At 52.4% G+C, this 17,664-nt stretch overlaps 2 protein-coding genes across 4 annotated transcripts in view; one reads left to right on the top strand and one right to left on the bottom strand.

The window, feature by feature from the left end:
• Ak8 (adenylate kinase 8) overlaps positions 1 to 7,968 on the bottom strand; it is a 125,146-nt gene extending 117,178 nt beyond the window's left edge. For both annotated transcript variants that reach the window (XM_050155076.1, XM_050155077.1), the window contains exons 1-2: positions 7,410 to 7,968; positions 4,932 to 5,016 (exon numbers count right to left, since the gene is read on the bottom strand). In XM_050155076.1, the coding sequence (XP_050011033.1) occupies positions 4,932 to 5,016; positions 7,410 to 7,493 (169 nt within the window). In that variant the 5' untranslated portion in view covers positions 7,494 to 7,968. The remainder of the gene's footprint in view (positions 1 to 4,931; positions 5,017 to 7,409) is intronic.
• Positions 7,969 to 8,101: 133 nt separating this feature from the next.
• On the top strand, positions 8,102 to 16,886 carry Spaca9 (sperm acrosome associated 9). Of its 2 annotated transcripts, none has more exons than XM_050155290.1 (4): positions 8,102 to 8,151; positions 12,898 to 13,073; positions 15,169 to 15,371; positions 16,129 to 16,886. In XM_050155290.1, the coding sequence occupies exons 2-4, from the start codon at positions 12,930 to 12,932 to the stop codon at positions 16,460 to 16,462; spliced, it is 681 nt and encodes a 226-aa protein (XP_050011247.1). In that variant the 5' UTR covers positions 8,102 to 8,151; positions 12,898 to 12,929; the 3' UTR covers positions 16,463 to 16,886. The 2 variants fall into 2 exon arrangements, with proteins under 2 accessions (XP_050011247.1, XP_050011246.1); XM_050155289.1 differs by having other exon boundaries at positions 8,110 to 8,230.
• The last annotated feature ends 778 nt before the right edge of the window (positions 16,887 to 17,664 follow it).

Here is a 17,664-nt window from a genome sequence, read left to right as displayed (position 1 = left end):
CATATTGTCCAGAATGAGTCCCCTTAGGACACACGGATGCTGTCTACCCAACTCTCTCGAGGCTCAACTACCCACGTGGAGCTGGAAGGACTTCTCCATGCACAGGAGAAGCATGAGTGACTGTCTACCCTGGGGACAGACACGGAGATGGAACCAGAGAGTGTCCTTTTTAGGCCAGCAGTTTAGAGGCCAGCGCATGGTCACTCTGCTAGACTGCTTGGGTTGAAATAGATCTCTACCCCAATTCCCAGTACCTTTTCGCTTCTGAGGTGAGGGTGGAGAAGGGTGTGAGATGACACTCTCTCCACCCCCGGCCTCCCCGCCAAAACTCTGAAAATTTCTCAAGTAGCACAGGACCCATCAGAGAGAGGATGGGGTAGTGGACATGATGGGGCTCCATGTGGCAGGCAGGCTAGCAAAGTGAGCCACAGTGGGTACCACAGTGCTCTGCTGGCCTGAGTCCCAGGATCTTTGGGGTTCCCTTGGACTTTCGGGGGTATGGCTTCCAAAAGGTTCCGATGGGACCTGTTTTTCCTAATAGCCTTGGGCTCAGAGAATCCCCAAAGGAACCCCCAAATGACTCCCTCCATCCTAGGGCAGCCCCTTTCTTCCCAGATGATGTTAACATATGTCCATTTATCGCTTGTCATTCCCTGTCAAGAATGTCCTTGCCTCAACCCAGCCAGGGGACACTCTGGGCCCTACTGCGTGGCTTCTTCCTGCTGAGACTACACCAGGTTCCACTGTGGAGGAACTGGTTCAGCTGCTTGCAGCAGCTTCTCTTCCACTCTAGTAAGCTTCATCACCAACCTAAAAACTGGGGCACTGCTGTCCCCAGGAAACGGCCAGCTCTCGGAGGACAGGTACAAAGTCTTATCCGCATGAACCTTTCCACAGAAGTTAACACTGCAGGGCCACCCACCCATACAGCAGAAACTGCAGTGACCACCTCAGCTATCCCCTGGGCCTTGATGAGTCACCATTGCTGCCACCTACAAAAGGCTGCCTTTGCCAGTCAACATTGTAGGGAACTGCGAAGGACCCATGGGTGTCCAAGGTGAGTCAGGCTCTAGTAAAAGGGCAGAGGACTACAGAATCCAACACAGCTGGGGAGCCATGCCAGGGCTACCCCGCCAGGAAGGATACTCCAAGCAAGGCCACAAAATGGCCTGGAGGAAGAACACTGCTGCTGTTCCAGGCACTGATGCCGCAGCCTTTGTCCTTGGTGCTCTGTAGTTCATGGGGCTGCCACCAGCCACCACCATCCAGGAACCGGGCCTTGCAGAGCTGCTGGCGAAGGGCGGAGGGTGGGCACAACACACGATGCAGGCTGTTTTCTAGCATCAGCGCAGGACTCAGGGCAAGGAGCAAGGAATCCATTTCAACTCCAAGGCGTAGGTCAGAGCAAGGCCTCTCATGCCTCGCCTCCATCTGAGTGAGAGCTGTCATAGCAGGTGGAAACACCATTTGCAGCCCAAGTGTGGAAATGAGATGGCTCTGTGGACATTAGGTGCAGTGAAGGGGATGGTGGGATTGGAGCCAGAGTTCAATCTAGAGTTTGGAGAGCAGCAGGGAGGGTGACCAAAGACAGGGGGGAACAGGGGTTGGGAACACCGCTATGACTATAGAGAGAGTGCCTGCCCGGCCAGAGTCAGGATGCGGGAGGCCGCTGTGCGAGCCTGCACTGGCGCCCCTTGCTCTAAGCACAGACCTTTGCCCACCCCTCAGAATGCCACCAGCCAGACCCAGGGCTCCGGGATGGCAGTGCTGGAAAGTAGACGCATCTCCCACTGAGCGTGTAACCAGGACATCCAGCCATGAAGTCCAGCTCCTAGCCAGTATGTTCATCTTGGCAAAGGCCATGAGCGGGGGCTGCAGGGAGAATGTTCCTCCCCTCCTTTCCCAGCTCCTGTAAGTGGCGCCCAAATTGTTCACGCCTAAGAAAATACTTTAAAGAGGAACATCGTGGCCCTTCTTCCCTCCCCATTTCTCATACTCGCTTATGTGACTAATTTCAGTTTCTTAAAATCTAACTTGAAACTGCAGCCTAGCTCATGAGTAATTATTTATAAACAGTGTCATAAAAGGCTGCTTGACTGCCAAGAGTAATCAGACTCTTCCAAGCACTTCAAAGGGAATCAAAGAACCTCTCCATCCATGGAGCCTTTGGAGGCTTAACTAGGAACACGATTGAAAATTCACAAGGAACCCCTCAGGTATCAGAACTCCAATACAAGGCTTTCCTGGACAAGCGTTTGATAAGAAGCGAAACGCTCCATTATATCCACCGCCGCCTGTGCTAATATTGCCCAGGGCCACTGTAAATGCTCACTTTGTACTAAATGCTTTTCTCCAGGCAAAGGGGCTGCTAGCCCGAGTGTGGGGGCTCCTTCCCTCCCTCCTGGGCATGCTCAACAGGCTGGAATGAGTTCCTCCTCCCACGTCAGTCACTGGTCAGTGTTTCGTGGGCCCAGGTTTGCCCTGCTACCAGTAAGGAGGAAGGTGGCTCTGGTGCTAGGAGACAAGCAACTCTTGCTGCTGCCCAGAGGTGTGAGGGAAATGCAGGCTGCATGGCAGGGGACCCTGCTAATTTCCAGAGGGGCGTGGCTCAAGCTGATTCCACGTGTCTTGTCTTAGACACCCTAGAAAAATCACAGCAGCAAGGTGGTCTCTCTCTACCCGTTGTTTAGTTTTGCGTTTCTGGGAATGAAAGCCTATGAAGACCCCCATCCAAAGACACAGATGTCCCATAAATGTTCAACCAAGGCCTGAGACTACGGTGGAGAACTGGGGGGAAATTAAGCCTCTAAAGCCGTGGTTATGGAACCCAGCACGAGTCCTGAAGAACGTCCGTGCTAGAAAGAGACACCCATCCAGATGACAGGTAGGAGGCTGACCATGGCGAGGAGTCCCCAACATAGGCCTGGACTCCACTCCCTGCAGCAGAGGGTGCTGTGTGGAATAAAGAGAGAACTCCACGGAGAGCAGTCGGCAAAGCCACAGCCCTGGAGATGTGTGGTAGGTGGCCACGAGGGGATTGTCACACAGGGAGGAGCTAGCCATCCAGCAGGCCTCAGATGCACTCGGTCAGACCAGAACGATGACACAGGGATTGAGAAGGCTGGTGCAGGGCACCTGATGCCGAAATACTAACCTGCAGCCTCACAGCAGTACTGAGACAGGAAGAGCAGGCCTGAGGTTTACAGAAGCCTGAAGGCTATTAGTTCAAAAAAATTTCCCTCATGGTGGAGCATGGGGAGAGAGCTCAGTCACTAGGAGCACTGGCTGCTTTAGCCAAGGGCCTGGATTCAGTTTCCAGCACCCACATGGTGGCTCATCTGTAATTCCAGTTCTAGGGGATCCATTGCCCTCTTCTGGCCTCAATGGGTACTGCACGTACATGGTGCACAGACATACATATGCAGGCAAAATACTCATACACACAAAAAAAATAAAACTGAAAATAAACCTTTAAAAAAATCCTTCAAGAGGCACACCCACCCAGACAGGACATTCACACCAGCAGTAGATAGGTCAATGAAGAACTTCCTCCAGCAGAGTATAGTGACCGACCAACAAGGGAGGGGAAGAGAGAATTGCCTGGGACAGGCTATGCAAGGCTAGAAGAGGCAGGTGGAGTTCTAGGGGACCGAGTTCTCTGACTCTCTCCTGTCACAGCTCAGTTTCCACCCACTCTCTGGTCAAAACCTCGACAGAGTTCTGGGGTTCCCAGACTCAGCCATTCCTGCCTTGGAAGAGCCTCAGAAAAGGACACTGTTGGGCTCCCTTTGAACTCCCTGCTGGGGTCCACGTACTAAACTTGAGCTAGAAGAGGACCCTCGTGTCTACCAAGGTGCAGGGGCAGGACACGTGAAGAAGGCTGGTGATCTGGACGCATCCGCAGGCATGGAGCCTGCTCCGGCTACCTGGGCGCATCCGCAGGCATGGAGCCTGCTCTGGCTACACTTAAAAATGGGTTTCTAAAGATTTGTTCCAGTTTTATTTCTATTGCTAACTGATAAGATACTATGACAAAAGAGATGTTCTATTTTTCAAAGCAGGGTTTCTCTGTGTAGCCCTGATTGTCCTGAAGACCAGGAAAGTTTTGAACTCAGAATCTACCTGCTTCTGCTTCCTGAGTGCTGGGATTAAAGGCACATGCCACCATACCCAGCTCAAACATAAACCTAACTTTTATTAGGTGATTTAGCATCATTTTGGACTGTAAACATTCCAGTTCCACCATGGGGGCATCTCAAGCCCTGAATGCTAATTTTCGTGGTAAGATAAAGCTTCCTCGGGACTGCTAGTGGACCAACCATTCACAACCAACCAAGACAGCAGATCCCCACGTGGCTCACCTAGGTTAGAAGAATCCTCCCTCGACTCAGCAAATCTGCCACTGTGGGATGCAGGATGGGGCCCAGCTCATTGGAGGGCCTTTCTCTTCCCAGCTCTGCATGTGAGCCTCAGGTCTGGCCAACCCACCTTTGGCTGAGATCTGGGGACTTGGGCAGCTCATTAGCAGGTACTGATAATGAGACCCTTGGAAAAGTCCGAGTGCTTGCCTGTCTAGGTAGAGCAGAAAGCAAACTTCACCTGACAAGCAGAGTGATCAGAGAGCTTTAAACCCAACAGGCGACATCGGTGAGGGCAGGCGGAAGCATTAATAATTGATTACATGGGTCGTTCTGGGCTTTGCATTTTAATAGCTTGGCAAGAGAGTTTTTATTAGTCAGGCTCAGAAAGAACAAGAAGGCCTTCTCCAATTAACCACTGCAACTTGTCCAAGTACCCTCCCCTTCCTGTCCTATTCTGATCTCCCTTCAGACACAGCTAGGAACAGAGGGCTTCTGGGCTGCAGCCAGGATGGGTAGGGTCCCTGGTGGAGATGGTGGTGGCAGCTACCACACACTGGAGTGAGTACTCACCGCTGTCGTTGTTCCGGCGCAGGTGGTTGATCATGAAGGTGATAGGATCCTCTGGCTGGTGGATCAGGACCTGTTCCAGCATGTTCTGTGGGCACAAGCAGATAGCAGGAGATTAGCACCTGCAGGGCCCCTGGTTGCCATGGAGATCACCTCGTGGGGCATCTGCTGGGGTCGCTGGCAGCAGAGGCCTGAGGAAGTCTAAGCAGCAAGCCCCCCCAACCCTTCCCACACAAGCCTTCCCTTGGTCCTGTACTGTTGCCCTGATGCAGGGCCGTAGCGATAGGTGGCCTTCCACACAGAATGCTTCCTGTTCTTGACCATCAGATCACGGTGCACCCAGGTAAATCCCCGCCATTCTACACTCCTGTACAGGCCTGCTATGTGCACCTGTGGTCCCTGCCTCACCTCACGCCTGCTCTACCACTCCACGGGTTCTGAAGTCCTCCCTGTCTGCACAATTACAACAGGTGCCCAGTGCAGATGTTAGCTGCTCCACAGTGGGACAGGATACTTGTCAGCCAAACATCTAAAGTCTTGAGTACCCTGGCCATTTCGTCCAACTGAGCACGCGTATCTGAAAAAGCAATTGTCAGGGCGGCACCAGGGACCTGGAGAGTTGACAGGAGCTAGGCGGCAGGGCGGGTAGGAAGGGGCTTCCGCCTATGAGGACAGGTGTGCGGGGCAGTCAAGAGCACCAATGGGAAGCCCCGTTCCAGTGCACCTCTAGATCTCACCAGCAATTCCCTTCCCTTCTTAGGGCCTCAGCTCTCCTCCCCTCACCACCCACCCTTTGTCCAGTGGCACAGCAGGGCTCCCTGTGTGCTTGGGCATGTGGCTGCTTGCTTCTTGGTTAAGACGTTGCATAGATAGTGCACCCGAAAAGCACACACAAAACGCCAAGAGTATGTCTCAGGACAAGACGAAAAGAAGCTGAGTCCGTCCCTGTGAACTGAGCTCTGGAAATGGTGGCAATGTGGGTGAATACCAGTGGATCTGAGAAGCTCATAGGATTCACAGACATCTGATAAAATTCCACAGTGCCAGACACACTACTGCAGAAATCCAAGTGCAGGGGAAAGGGGACATGAACCAGTACGTGCTTCCGTTTCATGGCTTTGACGACACCCACGTTAGATGGTTCAAGGGCAGGCAGGAAACGAACACCATTTTTATAACTTCCTAAGGCTAACATTAGTTAACAATAAAATATGTTTGTTTTCTCTCTCTCTTTTTTTTTTTTTTAAGGAAATGATCAAAACAGTGGGGACACTACTCAGATGAGCTTAAGGCTTGGTGATTGCTCCATCAGTGCAACTAGAAAACAGGTCAGGGTCATCAATCTCCCTGTCCCTGCCCCCCACAACATAGCTGCTTTATTTGTGATTGGCCACTCTCTGTTTCCCCTCACTAATAACAATTCCAAAGGAAGCATGCTGGCTGGAGACTCTGGTTCCTTGGCCTGGGCTCGGGTCACCATGGCTCTGTTTTGGGGGGCTCAAACACCTCAGATTACAGAATAGGGTACTGGACACTGAGCTGTACTTTACCCTTGGCCCCCAGAATCACTGAGTGCCTAAGAGCTTACCAGACCAGCTTTTAAAAGTCTTTTGCACTTGCGGGGAGCACATGTGGACCACACAGAGGTGGTGACAGGGTTTGGCCTACGCCACAGAGAGCTGGGAGCCAGGATAAGGACTTTGGAAAGGTCAGTTCAGAAGATGGAGACAAAGTAGAAAACAGGCCGCCTTAGAGGAAGCCACCGGATAGGGATGCCATCTTGAACTTGGACAGCTCATGAACCTGTCCCAACAGGAATGAAGACATTCTAGTGAGACAAAATACACGTGTCTCCTCCCTTTGACTGACAGTTGAGACAATGGTCACTGAGAAACTCGAACTTCCCAGGAATCTCATGCTGGGAGAAGGAAAAGGTTGAAGCCTGGTGCCAACCAGAGATTCCATATTGTTCTTATAACTTGTAGGACCAGCTTGCAGGAGAGAATGGTTCTGGGACAAAGAAGGGTCAGTGATGGGTGGGACCACACGATTCGGTTGCTCAGATAAACGCACCTCTTGCCTTCTAAATCTAAAGCTCAAGTCTGGACCCCTAAACAGAATCTAGCGGGAGAAGATCACCAGACTTTTATGTGTTCCTCGTCCCAATATGGTCACATGGGACAAATCTTTCTCTGTTTTTCACTCTTGCTTTTCTCCTGAACTGGTCTTTTGAAGTCAGGTGGCTGATTCTACCTTGTTTGGGCTGCCAGGGACCAGTTTGGTAAGACCCAAGGCTCGGTCACCACAATTCCAAATAAGACCCTGGAGACTACCGCAGGATTTCGTAAGTGGAGAAACTGAGGACTACCACTCCTCCCCCCCCGCAGCCTCCCCCCTCCCCCCCGACCGTGTTGCTAGCCTGGCCCCTGAAGTCTTTTTGCCGCACTCCCCACCCGCGGGCGCCCGGTCACCCGGTCACACCTGCATCATCTCGAAGATGTGGTTGTCCTCCCCGTACTGAAGCATTTCCGGGGGGATGAGGTGTGGGGCAGTAGTCGCATCCATATCTCGGACTGCTTGCGGCTCCCTAGTAACCGCGTTGCTGGGACGCCAGGCTGTGCGTCATCGGTGCGCGCCTCCTCTGGGGTAAGTTCTGGTTCCCCGTTCCATCCATTGCAGCCCCGACTGCAGTAGGCGCTCCTTCCCCAGGGCAGAGGGACCCCCGACGGGCCACAGCGCAAGGACTCCAAGACGCCCGTGGGGTCACAGTGCAAGGATCCCAGGATACTCCAAGAGCGCACAGAGCAAGGACTCAAGGATGCCCCAAGGGGCCATCACATGAAAAATCCCACAACGCCCCATGGTCCACAGCCCTAGATCCCCAGGCCCTCCTGAGAGAGATCCCAGAAACCTTCTGGTGCAGCCACCGTGTGAACCTGGGCGCTTAGGGTCCAACCCTGACTCTGCCCCTGGACCTCAGTTTCCCCATCTATAACGAAAGACGCTAAGCGCAGATACGGATCTGCTAAGCAGATGTGGATCCTGTATCTGCAAGAGCAAAAGTCATCTGCAGCCGGGGTCAGCCGGAACCTGGGCGGATCTCTTGGTTTGGGCAGCCGGGCCATGTGACCTGATTGCCATGGCACCTGTGGTCACAATCGGCCAGGGCTGCCTGGTCTTTGAGGCCTCGACCCCGCCCACTCCCGCTTCCCCAAGAATTGAGGTGGGCCTTCCCGCCCTCCGGGGCCCACACACCCACGGAGGCACTCCAAGCTTCAGGGCACTCAGTGAGGCGAAGGCCGGTACAAATCAAACCAGGGTAAAGGGAGCTGGGATGCCGCCCTAGAGCTGCATCGAAAACACTCGAGGAGTGATGGGACAAGAGGTGGAGGGGTCCTGGCCTACAGGAGGAGAGCTGGCTGCTGGGGAAGGGGCTTGCTGACCAGGAGGGAGGGAGGCACAGCCTACAGGGACAGCCCAAAGTCCAAGTGCTGGGTGTGTCTGAATATCCATGGTGAACTAGACAAATCTGCCCTGGGCCTCAGTTTCCACTCTGAGCAATGGGGGCAGCTGGAGCATTACCCCCACGTCTGCTTTGAAGTAGTCAGCCCGTCCTGTCCGTAGTGGTATCTCATTTAATCTTTAGACTAATCTTGATCTCACCTCAATCACTTTGGACAGCAGTAACCTCACCCTTACAAGTTTTATTTGTATTTATGTATATACGGGTGGGGCAGAGGAAGAGCAGAGGCTGGAAAAGGGTGTTCGGAACCTGGAGCTAGAATGACAGGCAGATCTGGGTGCGGGAAACTAAAGTCAGGTCCTCTGGAAGAACAGCAAAGGCTCTTAACCACTGAGCTGTCCTTCTCCAGCCCTCTGTAGTTCTTCTGTTTCCACGACTCAAGAATCAAGTTAGGTTTGCTTCCAGCGGTTCCTGGGCCACTGCACCAGGCATAGTCAAATGAAAACCTTTCTTCTCGGAATACAGGACAGGGAAGAGGAGTTGGCGGGTGACTTTGGGCAAGTCATTTCCTCTTTCCGGATCTCTTTCCCGACCAGCTGCTGGGCAGAGAGTGGAAGTTCTGATCACTTGAAGAGTTTTGACCCAAACTCCCTCCCTGGGCAGAAACAGATTGAGACTTATGGGAGGGGAAAGTCTTGCCAAGGGCCATGGGTAAAATCAGAGGCAGCCCCAAGGCTAGCGGCAGGCATCCTGGCCTGGGATTGTGACACTTGCCCCGGTCCCCATGACTGACTGCTTCCTCAAAGGCCTCAGGCCTTGGTAGACTATTCTGCTGGGGAGCAAAGAAGCTTGTCTCCCCAACAAAGAATTCAAGAGCCGAGCTGCAGCTTGCACTGGGGAGGTTTGGTGTGCTTCCTGGACATTTCTGAAGTGGCTTTCGTTTCTCCTCATTTATTTTAAGCCCTAGGCACTTTTCATACCATGATCTAATCTTCTTTAGCAGCCTGGAAAAATACAAATCAATTAAAGCCTAAAACCTACGGGGTAATCACTTTTCCCTCCCTCCTCCCCCCCCCCCCAGAGGGAGGAGCGCCTGCATTTGGGTCTTTCATCCACTCTAATTTGACTGCAGAGGCTTGTGTTCAAGGGACAATCACTTTGGATAGCTTGTTACAGCCCCTTTTGTGACATCCCTGACGTGTGCGTGTCACAAGTTGCTAGGATCAAGAACTGAGCCAGGTTTGCTCTAGGGGGCTCATGGGGACACAGCAAGTCAGTTAGCACTGTCTCCTTGGAGAACCCAGAAGCCCAGAGAGGGTGGCGGGGAGCCGAACACACAGGAGGTAGCCCCGTGACTGTTAGCTAGTCCTCATTGCCCTGGGATAGGAGTGGAAGAGAGGCCCAGGGTTGAGCTAGTAATGGGAGACCCTAGAAGTGACTGGGTAACTCTTCAGATCCTTGGAAGATCTCCCCCATTCCCCAGCTGCCACAGCCAACCCAATGCCTGCCATCTTGTCTCCAGGGAACATAAGAGAGGGAGAGGAGGGAGGGTGTGCTAGAAGAGCTCACTGAGATGGGACAGACCCTGGCTTGCCCTCCTCCTAACTGTGTGGTGTTGGTCTCATCCTCTGATCATCCTATGTGATCACTGTGGTCCCTTGTCCTAAACCGTGGCCAGGGATTGAAATGACGCATGCCCAGGGCTTTCCAGAACACCACTGAGAGGCTGTTCTCATCATCAGACCAGTGTTCTGCAGATGTCTGCAGGCCTCTGCCCTGAGGATGCCCCTCTGGCAGACCGCACATCCCTGGCTTTCATGTGTCCACCCTGCCCATTCTAAGCTCTGCCCTGACCTCTCCCTGCTCCAGTAGATTCATCCAGGGCAGGGCCTCATATACCGTGTCCGTTACTGCAGAGTCCAGCACCGGACTGCATCTGGCACAGGGAAGGAAGGACCAAGTGTGGTGTTCATCCTCACCCTAAGGCTTAGATGCCTTCAGCAGTTCTAAATACCCAGCTTGACCTAAGGGTCTCTTGGCCTGGCCTTGTCTTACACCCCTGCCTCTTAGCTGAGTACACTGTCCACCTGAACACCTTCCTTTCAAGCTTAGAGTTTAACCCCTTCACCAAGGAGGATAAGCTCCTAGCAGACCCCACTTTTCTTTAGGAACTCAGCACACCTGTGGTGGCAGTCCCCTGTCACCTGCATGCCAGGTGATCACAGTAGCTCTGAGTTCTGTTGTAAATGAGCCCTGCCTTCTAGGCTCTGGGGTCCCTGTCATCTCAGGACATGCCTTCCCCAAGGCTGGGTAGCTGCTGTGTCTCCTTCTGCGTGTTATAGAGCACAAGCTCAGAGACTATTGTCAGCTGAGGTCGGTAGACAGGGTGACAGGATCTGAACCCAGGACCTGTGGTGGCAGAACAGTCTTGACTGTTGTTATACAGCAGTAGGCTGCACAGGCAGAGGGCAGGCTAAGAAGGCACAGTCTCCATTCCCCTGGACAGCCACCACCGGGCATCTCTGACTTTCCTAGCTTACGACTTGAGTCATTTGTAAGTGCTAAGCTGGAACAGGATGGGACAGTCATCTGTGAATGGAACACAAGGGCTCCTGAATCTCAACAGCCAAGATAGATACATTAATGCAGTGTTCTTCAAAATTCAAAACAAAGCCAGGCAGTGGGGGTGCATGCCTTTAATCCCAGCACTTGGGAGGCAGAGGCAGGCAGATTTTTAAATATTTATTTTCTCTTTCGAATGGATGCTGAGTTTTTTTTTGGCACCTAATCTTTAAATTTTGTCTTCCTTTCTTCACCCTCAACCTTTCCCTGGTGAGTCAGAATTCTGAAGAGGGACAAGAGAAAACCTACTGTGCCCAAGTGAGCTATTCTGTCCCATGGGGAAGATACTGAGGGCATGGAAGACTCCCAATAAACAAGAATCTCAGCCCTACACTCACCCTGCCCACAGCATGCAGAATGCAGAGTTCAGGAAGGAGCCGCTCTCTCTCCAGGGGGCTGACTTGTACCAGGCCAACCAGGGCTACAGCTACTCCTAGCTGTTGGCAGACACAGTGAGGGACCCACTTAGGTTAATGGGGTAGATTTTGGGACAACCCTGGGTCTCTTAAAGGCCTTCCCTACAGTCATCTCTGAGCTCTCTCATTTGCAGATAACATCCATAGAGACCTGCACTCTGGTCTGGTCTCAGTTTTTACATTACTGCCATTTATTCTTTCACATGGCTGCATTTCCAGCTCCACCCTGTCCTCGTGAGGAAGCTGCCTTCCTTACATTTGACCTTGTGTGTCTGCCCCCTCTGCTTCAGCATCTTGGAATAGCCTTGGCTCATGTGACACAGGCTGGCATGCTGGAACCTGGACTCTGTGTGCCCTGGTGGGGAGATGTGGGGCAGTGAGGATGTGTTTAGGCCTCAGGAAGCATGGGGTCAGGGGTCTGTAGCACAAACACACTGGAACTCCTTATCTCTAGGCCTCCATACAACCCCTGAACATTACTGGGTATGGGCTGCTGAGGCTCCTTCCAGCTCAGACATTTCCTAAAGACTAAGCATTTTGCTCGAGGTCAGTAAACCCTGGCAGCATGGCCTAGGGCACCCCCTGCCCTCTTTGCCCGTGGAGGATTCTCAGTGCTTGAGGATAGTCAGCATCACATCAATGATGGCCCCTGGGCTGCCCTCCCTGCAGATGGCTTCACTGATCAGATAATGCAGGTTAACATAAGACAGGGGAGGGGTCTGCACCCACACCTGCCCTGGAAACCTGCAAACCTAAGGCCGGGGCTTCTGCCTCAAGTCCAGAGAGACAGACACACAGAACAACCAAGTTCTGATTCTTTCCCCTTCCTTCACCTAGAGACAGTTTCTCTGTCCTCAGGGTCTCCAGATCATAGAGTCTATGCTCATACACACACACACACACACACACACACAATCTCGAGTGTACGTGTACACACAGCATCCAGGTCCCCTCCTGTGGCAGAACCTGGGATACATAGCTCACAGGGAGAATTCCCAGACTCTTGGCAACTTCACTGTGGTAGACTTTAAAAAAAAAAAAACCTGATATGTTGATGGTTTGGGATGTTATGGCATGTCCCTGTATCCCAGGTTCTGCCACAGGAGGGGACCTGGATGCTGTGTGTACACGTACACTCGAGATTGTGTGTGTGTGTGTGTGTGTGTGTGTGTGTGTGTGTGTATGAGCATAGACTCTATGATCTGGAGACCCTGAGGACAGAGAAACTGTCCCTAGGTGAAGGAAGCCACAGTTCATGCCAGACTGTGTCCTCGGAGGGTAAGCAGACAAGGTCAGACTTGGTGCTATGGTGGACAACTTGAAGGACCTAGAACAAACATGTGTCTTCCAGGACCTGGTTCCTTTCCACAAAGTAGGGACACATTCCTTTGGGAGGGCACTTCCCTCCAAAGCCGAATGGAAGTCCTGACCTCTGGGACCTCAAGGCCCCTCTTCTTGCTCCCGACAGACCCTTGCTGTCCGTGAGACCCGAGGGCCACAATGAACGAGGTGAAGGAGAGTCTCCGCAGCATCGAGCAGAAGTACAAGCTCTTCCAGCAACAACAGTTCACTTTCATTGCCGCTCTAGAGCACTGCCGGGAGAATGCCCACGACAAAATCCGGCCCATTTCCAGCGTGGGACAGGTGAGGCCTGGCAAGCAGGGTGCTGGTGCAGGACGGGGGAGGATGGTCTTCCCAGCCTTGTCCCCATACCCAAAGCATGAACGGTGGAGCCCTAGAGAGGAGAATTGCATGTTATTGTCTATGCCAACTCAGATTCTAATGGATGGAAACTGTCCCTCGGTGAGCACCACCTATCCAATATGGCTCAAGACTCAGCCAGCTTGGCTGTAAGTCTACCTGGCACCCTGTAGCCTTGGGCTGGTGAACATATCCCACTAACCTCAGTTTCCCCAGCGGGAAGGCACATCTAATGATAGCATGCCTGGAAAACCCCTGACCCACACCAAGCACTCAGTGTCTGGTGTCACCTACGAGCCCTAGGCTGGGCACCGGGGGTTTGCTGGTGAGCACGCAGATAACGGTCCTTCTCAAAAGATTCTGCCGCAGACTGGCACCTGGCTCAGCTCACTGGTGGAGGTTTTGCAGATACTTTTGTTTAACCCGTTTCTTTAAACGTGAGCTGTTGTCCACGTTTTCTTGGTGGGGGCTGGAGGCCTTCCAGGAAGTCACTGGGCAGCTAGGAACATATACACAAGCTAAATCCTAGAACTAAAAAAGAGGTCCCTGCAAAGAAGTCACGCTCTCCCCACAAAAAATGCCTGTATAAAGGGGGCTGGAGGGTGGGCGTGGTACAGGCTCAAAGTACCCGGGAGAAATGAGACCGCGGGAAACCAGCAACCTTTGCCAGAGACTTCCTTTACATTCTTTATCTAAATTTTGGAAAAATGTCTTGTTTACTTGAAAAAACACTGACACCCCCCCCATGATGAAAATGCTCTGTGCAAACTGAATCCACGCCCATCCGTCTATCACAGTGGTCAGGTGGCCCATGCTCATGCCTCTGAATCTACTGGAGGGGCAGCTGGCTACATCCCCACAGTAGCTCAGCCTTCCAAGGGCATGGGGCAGGTTTTCAGTCTCTAATAGTGGCCCAAGTCCACTTCCTGAGCACCTGCTTGATAGGGCTTCCTACCTTAGGTGCAGAAGGGATACTCTCAGATCCCTCTACTGTCGAAGCACCCTCCCCCACCCTAAGAGGTCACACCTTGATGCAGTCCCCGCCCCACGTGCCTGGACAGGTGTGTTGTCAGAAACCTCTACCTCTTACAGGCTGGGGAGGAATCCCTTCAGATCACTAAGAAATAGAGTAGCCCTGTCTAGACAGAGACAGTTTGGAGTGTCAGAGGAAGCAGAGGTACCCCACTTTTCATCACTCCATGAAAGAGTAGCAGCAAGCTGTTGAATGATTGAATCCATTACTCAGGCCGGTAGTGTAAGACCAGCCATCTACCTTGCCTTTGCTTAGATGCATAGAGTGGTTCCGAGTAACTGGCAAAAGACCCATAGAGGGGTCCCTACCCCTAATCAAGGAAATCTTGGAAAGCAAAACAGAATTAGTGTTCTCAGCTTGCTACCTACACAATTATGGGGCATTTAAGTTTACTTGGTCTGGTATGAACTTGTGCCCCCACATGCTCCCCCATACACTGGAGACCGTCTCTGAATCCATGTTGGGGCACCACACTGCAGTGTGAACTTGTGCCCCCACATGTTCCCCCATACACTGGAGACCGTCTCTGAATCCAGGTTGGGGTTCCAGACTGCACTGTCCTCATGCGGATAATCGTTTCTTCAGTCAGGCCTGGAACTGACTTTTTCTGACTCCAAAATGCAGTACAACCAGTCTAAGGGATTCTTGTTTCTTCCTCCGTGGTTTGGGTAAGCAGGGTGGTGGAGCCCAGGCCATTGTGCGAGGAGGCAAATCAGCCAGGCCACTTCTGTTGGCACCCAAGCAGGTCAGTTCTCATGTCTGAACCTTCAGCATTTAGGAAGTATGTAAAACGAGGGCCTAGTGTGGAGAGCTCAGGTGATGAGTGAGGGAGAAGAGACTTAGGGAAGTATTTTTGCAATGGTGCTTGGAACACAAACATTAGCTGTCTGTCATGACTGGTATATTCGACTGCTTCCCGTCCGGCATCAAGGCTATGATCGTGGGAGGGCTGGGGCAGTGCCCTCTGTCTCTCCAGCTCCAACTCCTGACGTGTGGCCTCTGCAGGTGCAGAGCTACATGGAACACTACTGCAACAACTCTACGGACCGGAGAATTCTGCTCATGTTCCTGGACATCTGCTCGGAGCTCAACAAGCTCTGCCAGCACTTCGAGGCGCTGCACTCTGGCACCCCTGTCACCAACAGCCTTCTCGAGAAATGCAAAACCCTGGTCAGCCAAAGCAATGACTTGAGCAGCCTCAGAGCAAAGTAGGTCCCTCATGGGTGTCGATGGGGCAGAATGTGCCAAGAGAATGGGAACCTGTAAGCTGGGCTCTCCCCTGCTGGCACAGGCACAGTCTCTAATCCATCCGAGTCCTAGCGCCCAGCTGCCCACTAGAATGACTGACCTCATCAAACGGATGGAAAACTGGGTCACAGACATAAGAGGACAAAAAAAAAAAGTCTTCTAGGACTTAGAACCAGACTAGGGAGAAAGTGGCTATAGAAGTGGGCCACCAGAGTTACATCCCCTGGGGCTCCATGGTGACCCCAAAGAATCCAAAGCTCCACAATCCATTTTTGGGAGCTCATTAGATGTTAGTGTAAGAAGGATTAAGGTAGCTAGTATTTATTTTTATAATTTTTTTAGATTTATTTAATTATGTATACAGCATTCTACCTGCATGTGTCCCTGCAGGTCAAAAGAGAGCACCAGATCTCATTACAGATGGTTGTGAGCCACCATGTGGTTGCTGGGACTTGAACTCAGAACCTCTGGAAGAACAGTCAGTGCTCTTAACCTGAGCCATCTCTCCAGCCCGGTAGCCAGTATTTTAAGGTGATAGGAGGTTCTCCAGGCCCTGGTCCTGATGGTTGAGAGCTCTTGCTACCTATACCAGAAGTACCTGGGGCTCTTGGCCTTCAACTTTCTGGATTAGAACACGTGGGGATGGAGCCTAAGGTGTGTGTGTCTAGTTCTCACACCTGGGGTGACGGGTCTCACCACCTGCTCACTGTCCTGCAGGTACCCGCACGACGTAGTGAACCACCTGAGCTGTGATGAGGCCAGGAACCACTACGGAGGTGTGGTCAGCCTCATCCCTATAGTCCTGGACTTAATGAAAGAGTGGATTGCTCATTCGGAGAAGCTTCCTCGCAAAGTGCTGCAGCACGTGAGTGAGGTCCTGGGTAGCCAGGGAGCCGCCGCAGCCACCACCAGACCTGCCCAGACCACGGTTACCCAGCATTGGTTAGGAAAACACAAGTATAGGCAGCTTGCAAAAGAGAGCCTCAAATCTAGGGGGAAAGACAAAGGCTTCCCGAAGCCTCCCTGGAAACCACCCGGTGGGAAACTGTAACTCGCTGTCAATGTACTTGGCTTCCACGGGTCATCCATTTTCATTGGGGGCCAATACACCATTGAGAATATCCCTCTCGCGCGCGCTTTTCACTTCTAACATCTCCGCCTCTTGACCTCCGTGTTGATGAAAGGGATCCTTACTCATGGAGCTGCCTAAACAATATGGTGTTGGCAGTGCATGTCCCAGACGCAGGGTGTTGTGCTGATGCCCAGGCCTCCTGCCCAGCTGTGGCTTCTGGCTCTGTAGTGAACAACTGGGGGCGGGGGGCTACTTAGCTCCTTGACAAGGACAAGATGAGCTGCAAGGTCTCTCATGAACAAGTTAGGGGAAAGGGATCAAGAGGCTGAATTCGCTTGTGTTCAGTTCCCTGGACTAAAACAAGGGATGAATGCTCTCTCTCCTTCTTTGGGCAGAAGTCAGACTGTTTTGTGGCCCTTGAGCCTGGTCTCTGCAGCGGTCTAGTCTACCCACACTGTAAATGTGCACTCCTGGCTTCTGGGCCTGCCAGAAGTGAGCTCTGACTCTTGGTTTTTCCCTTCACAGGGGACGACTTAGATTCTGTATTGTTGCTTCCTCGGGGGGAGACATTCAAGAATAAAGTGTTCTACCATTTCTCTGCCTGGCTTAGTTTCCTGGGATTTACCTGACCAAACCCAAAAAACAAAAACTGAAAAAAAAAAAAAAAAAAAACCTTGTACTTGTAAGACATCAGATGACTTTGGGTGGCCACATAGGCAAAGCCCCTCCAGACAGCACCAGAGACCTCTGCAGCCAAGCTCAGTGCTTCCCCTTCAGAGTGGGCTGCCTCTAGGAGGCTCAGGCTACACAGGGCCAGTCTGCAGGCTTCCAAGAGTGACTTCCAATCACTATTCAGACATCCCGAGTTTTCCAGACAATCAGCCTCCTGAGGTTAAGGGCAGTGCAATAATTCCAGGCATGCAGCTCACACTCTGCTTACCCCACTAAAACCCAGGCTGAGTTGTAGGAACAAGGAGGAGGAAGAATCTCAAAATTATGTAAAGGTTATCTCTCACCTCTGCCCACTACCTGAAGAGCAGGAGGGGCATCAGGGCGGAGGTGGTGATGATGGCTGCACTGTCCCTTGGCTTATCACCAACACAGCTGGTCAGGGCTGGGTAAGCAGGAAGACCTGAGATGCAGACTTGGGTGGCCATGCTGTCGGAGGTGGCCCTCTTCAC

The sequence above is a fragment of the Alexandromys fortis genome, unplaced genomic scaffold (assembly GCF_014885135.2).
Source record: "Alexandromys fortis isolate MF-2015 unplaced genomic scaffold, M_Fortis_MF-2015_v1.1 scaffold_72, whole genome shotgun sequence".
Lineage (NCBI taxonomy): Eukaryota > Metazoa > Chordata > Mammalia > Rodentia > Cricetidae > Alexandromys > Alexandromys fortis.
The sequence above is the reverse complement of the archived record's forward strand: the minus strand, read 5'-3'. Positions and strand labels throughout refer to the sequence as shown.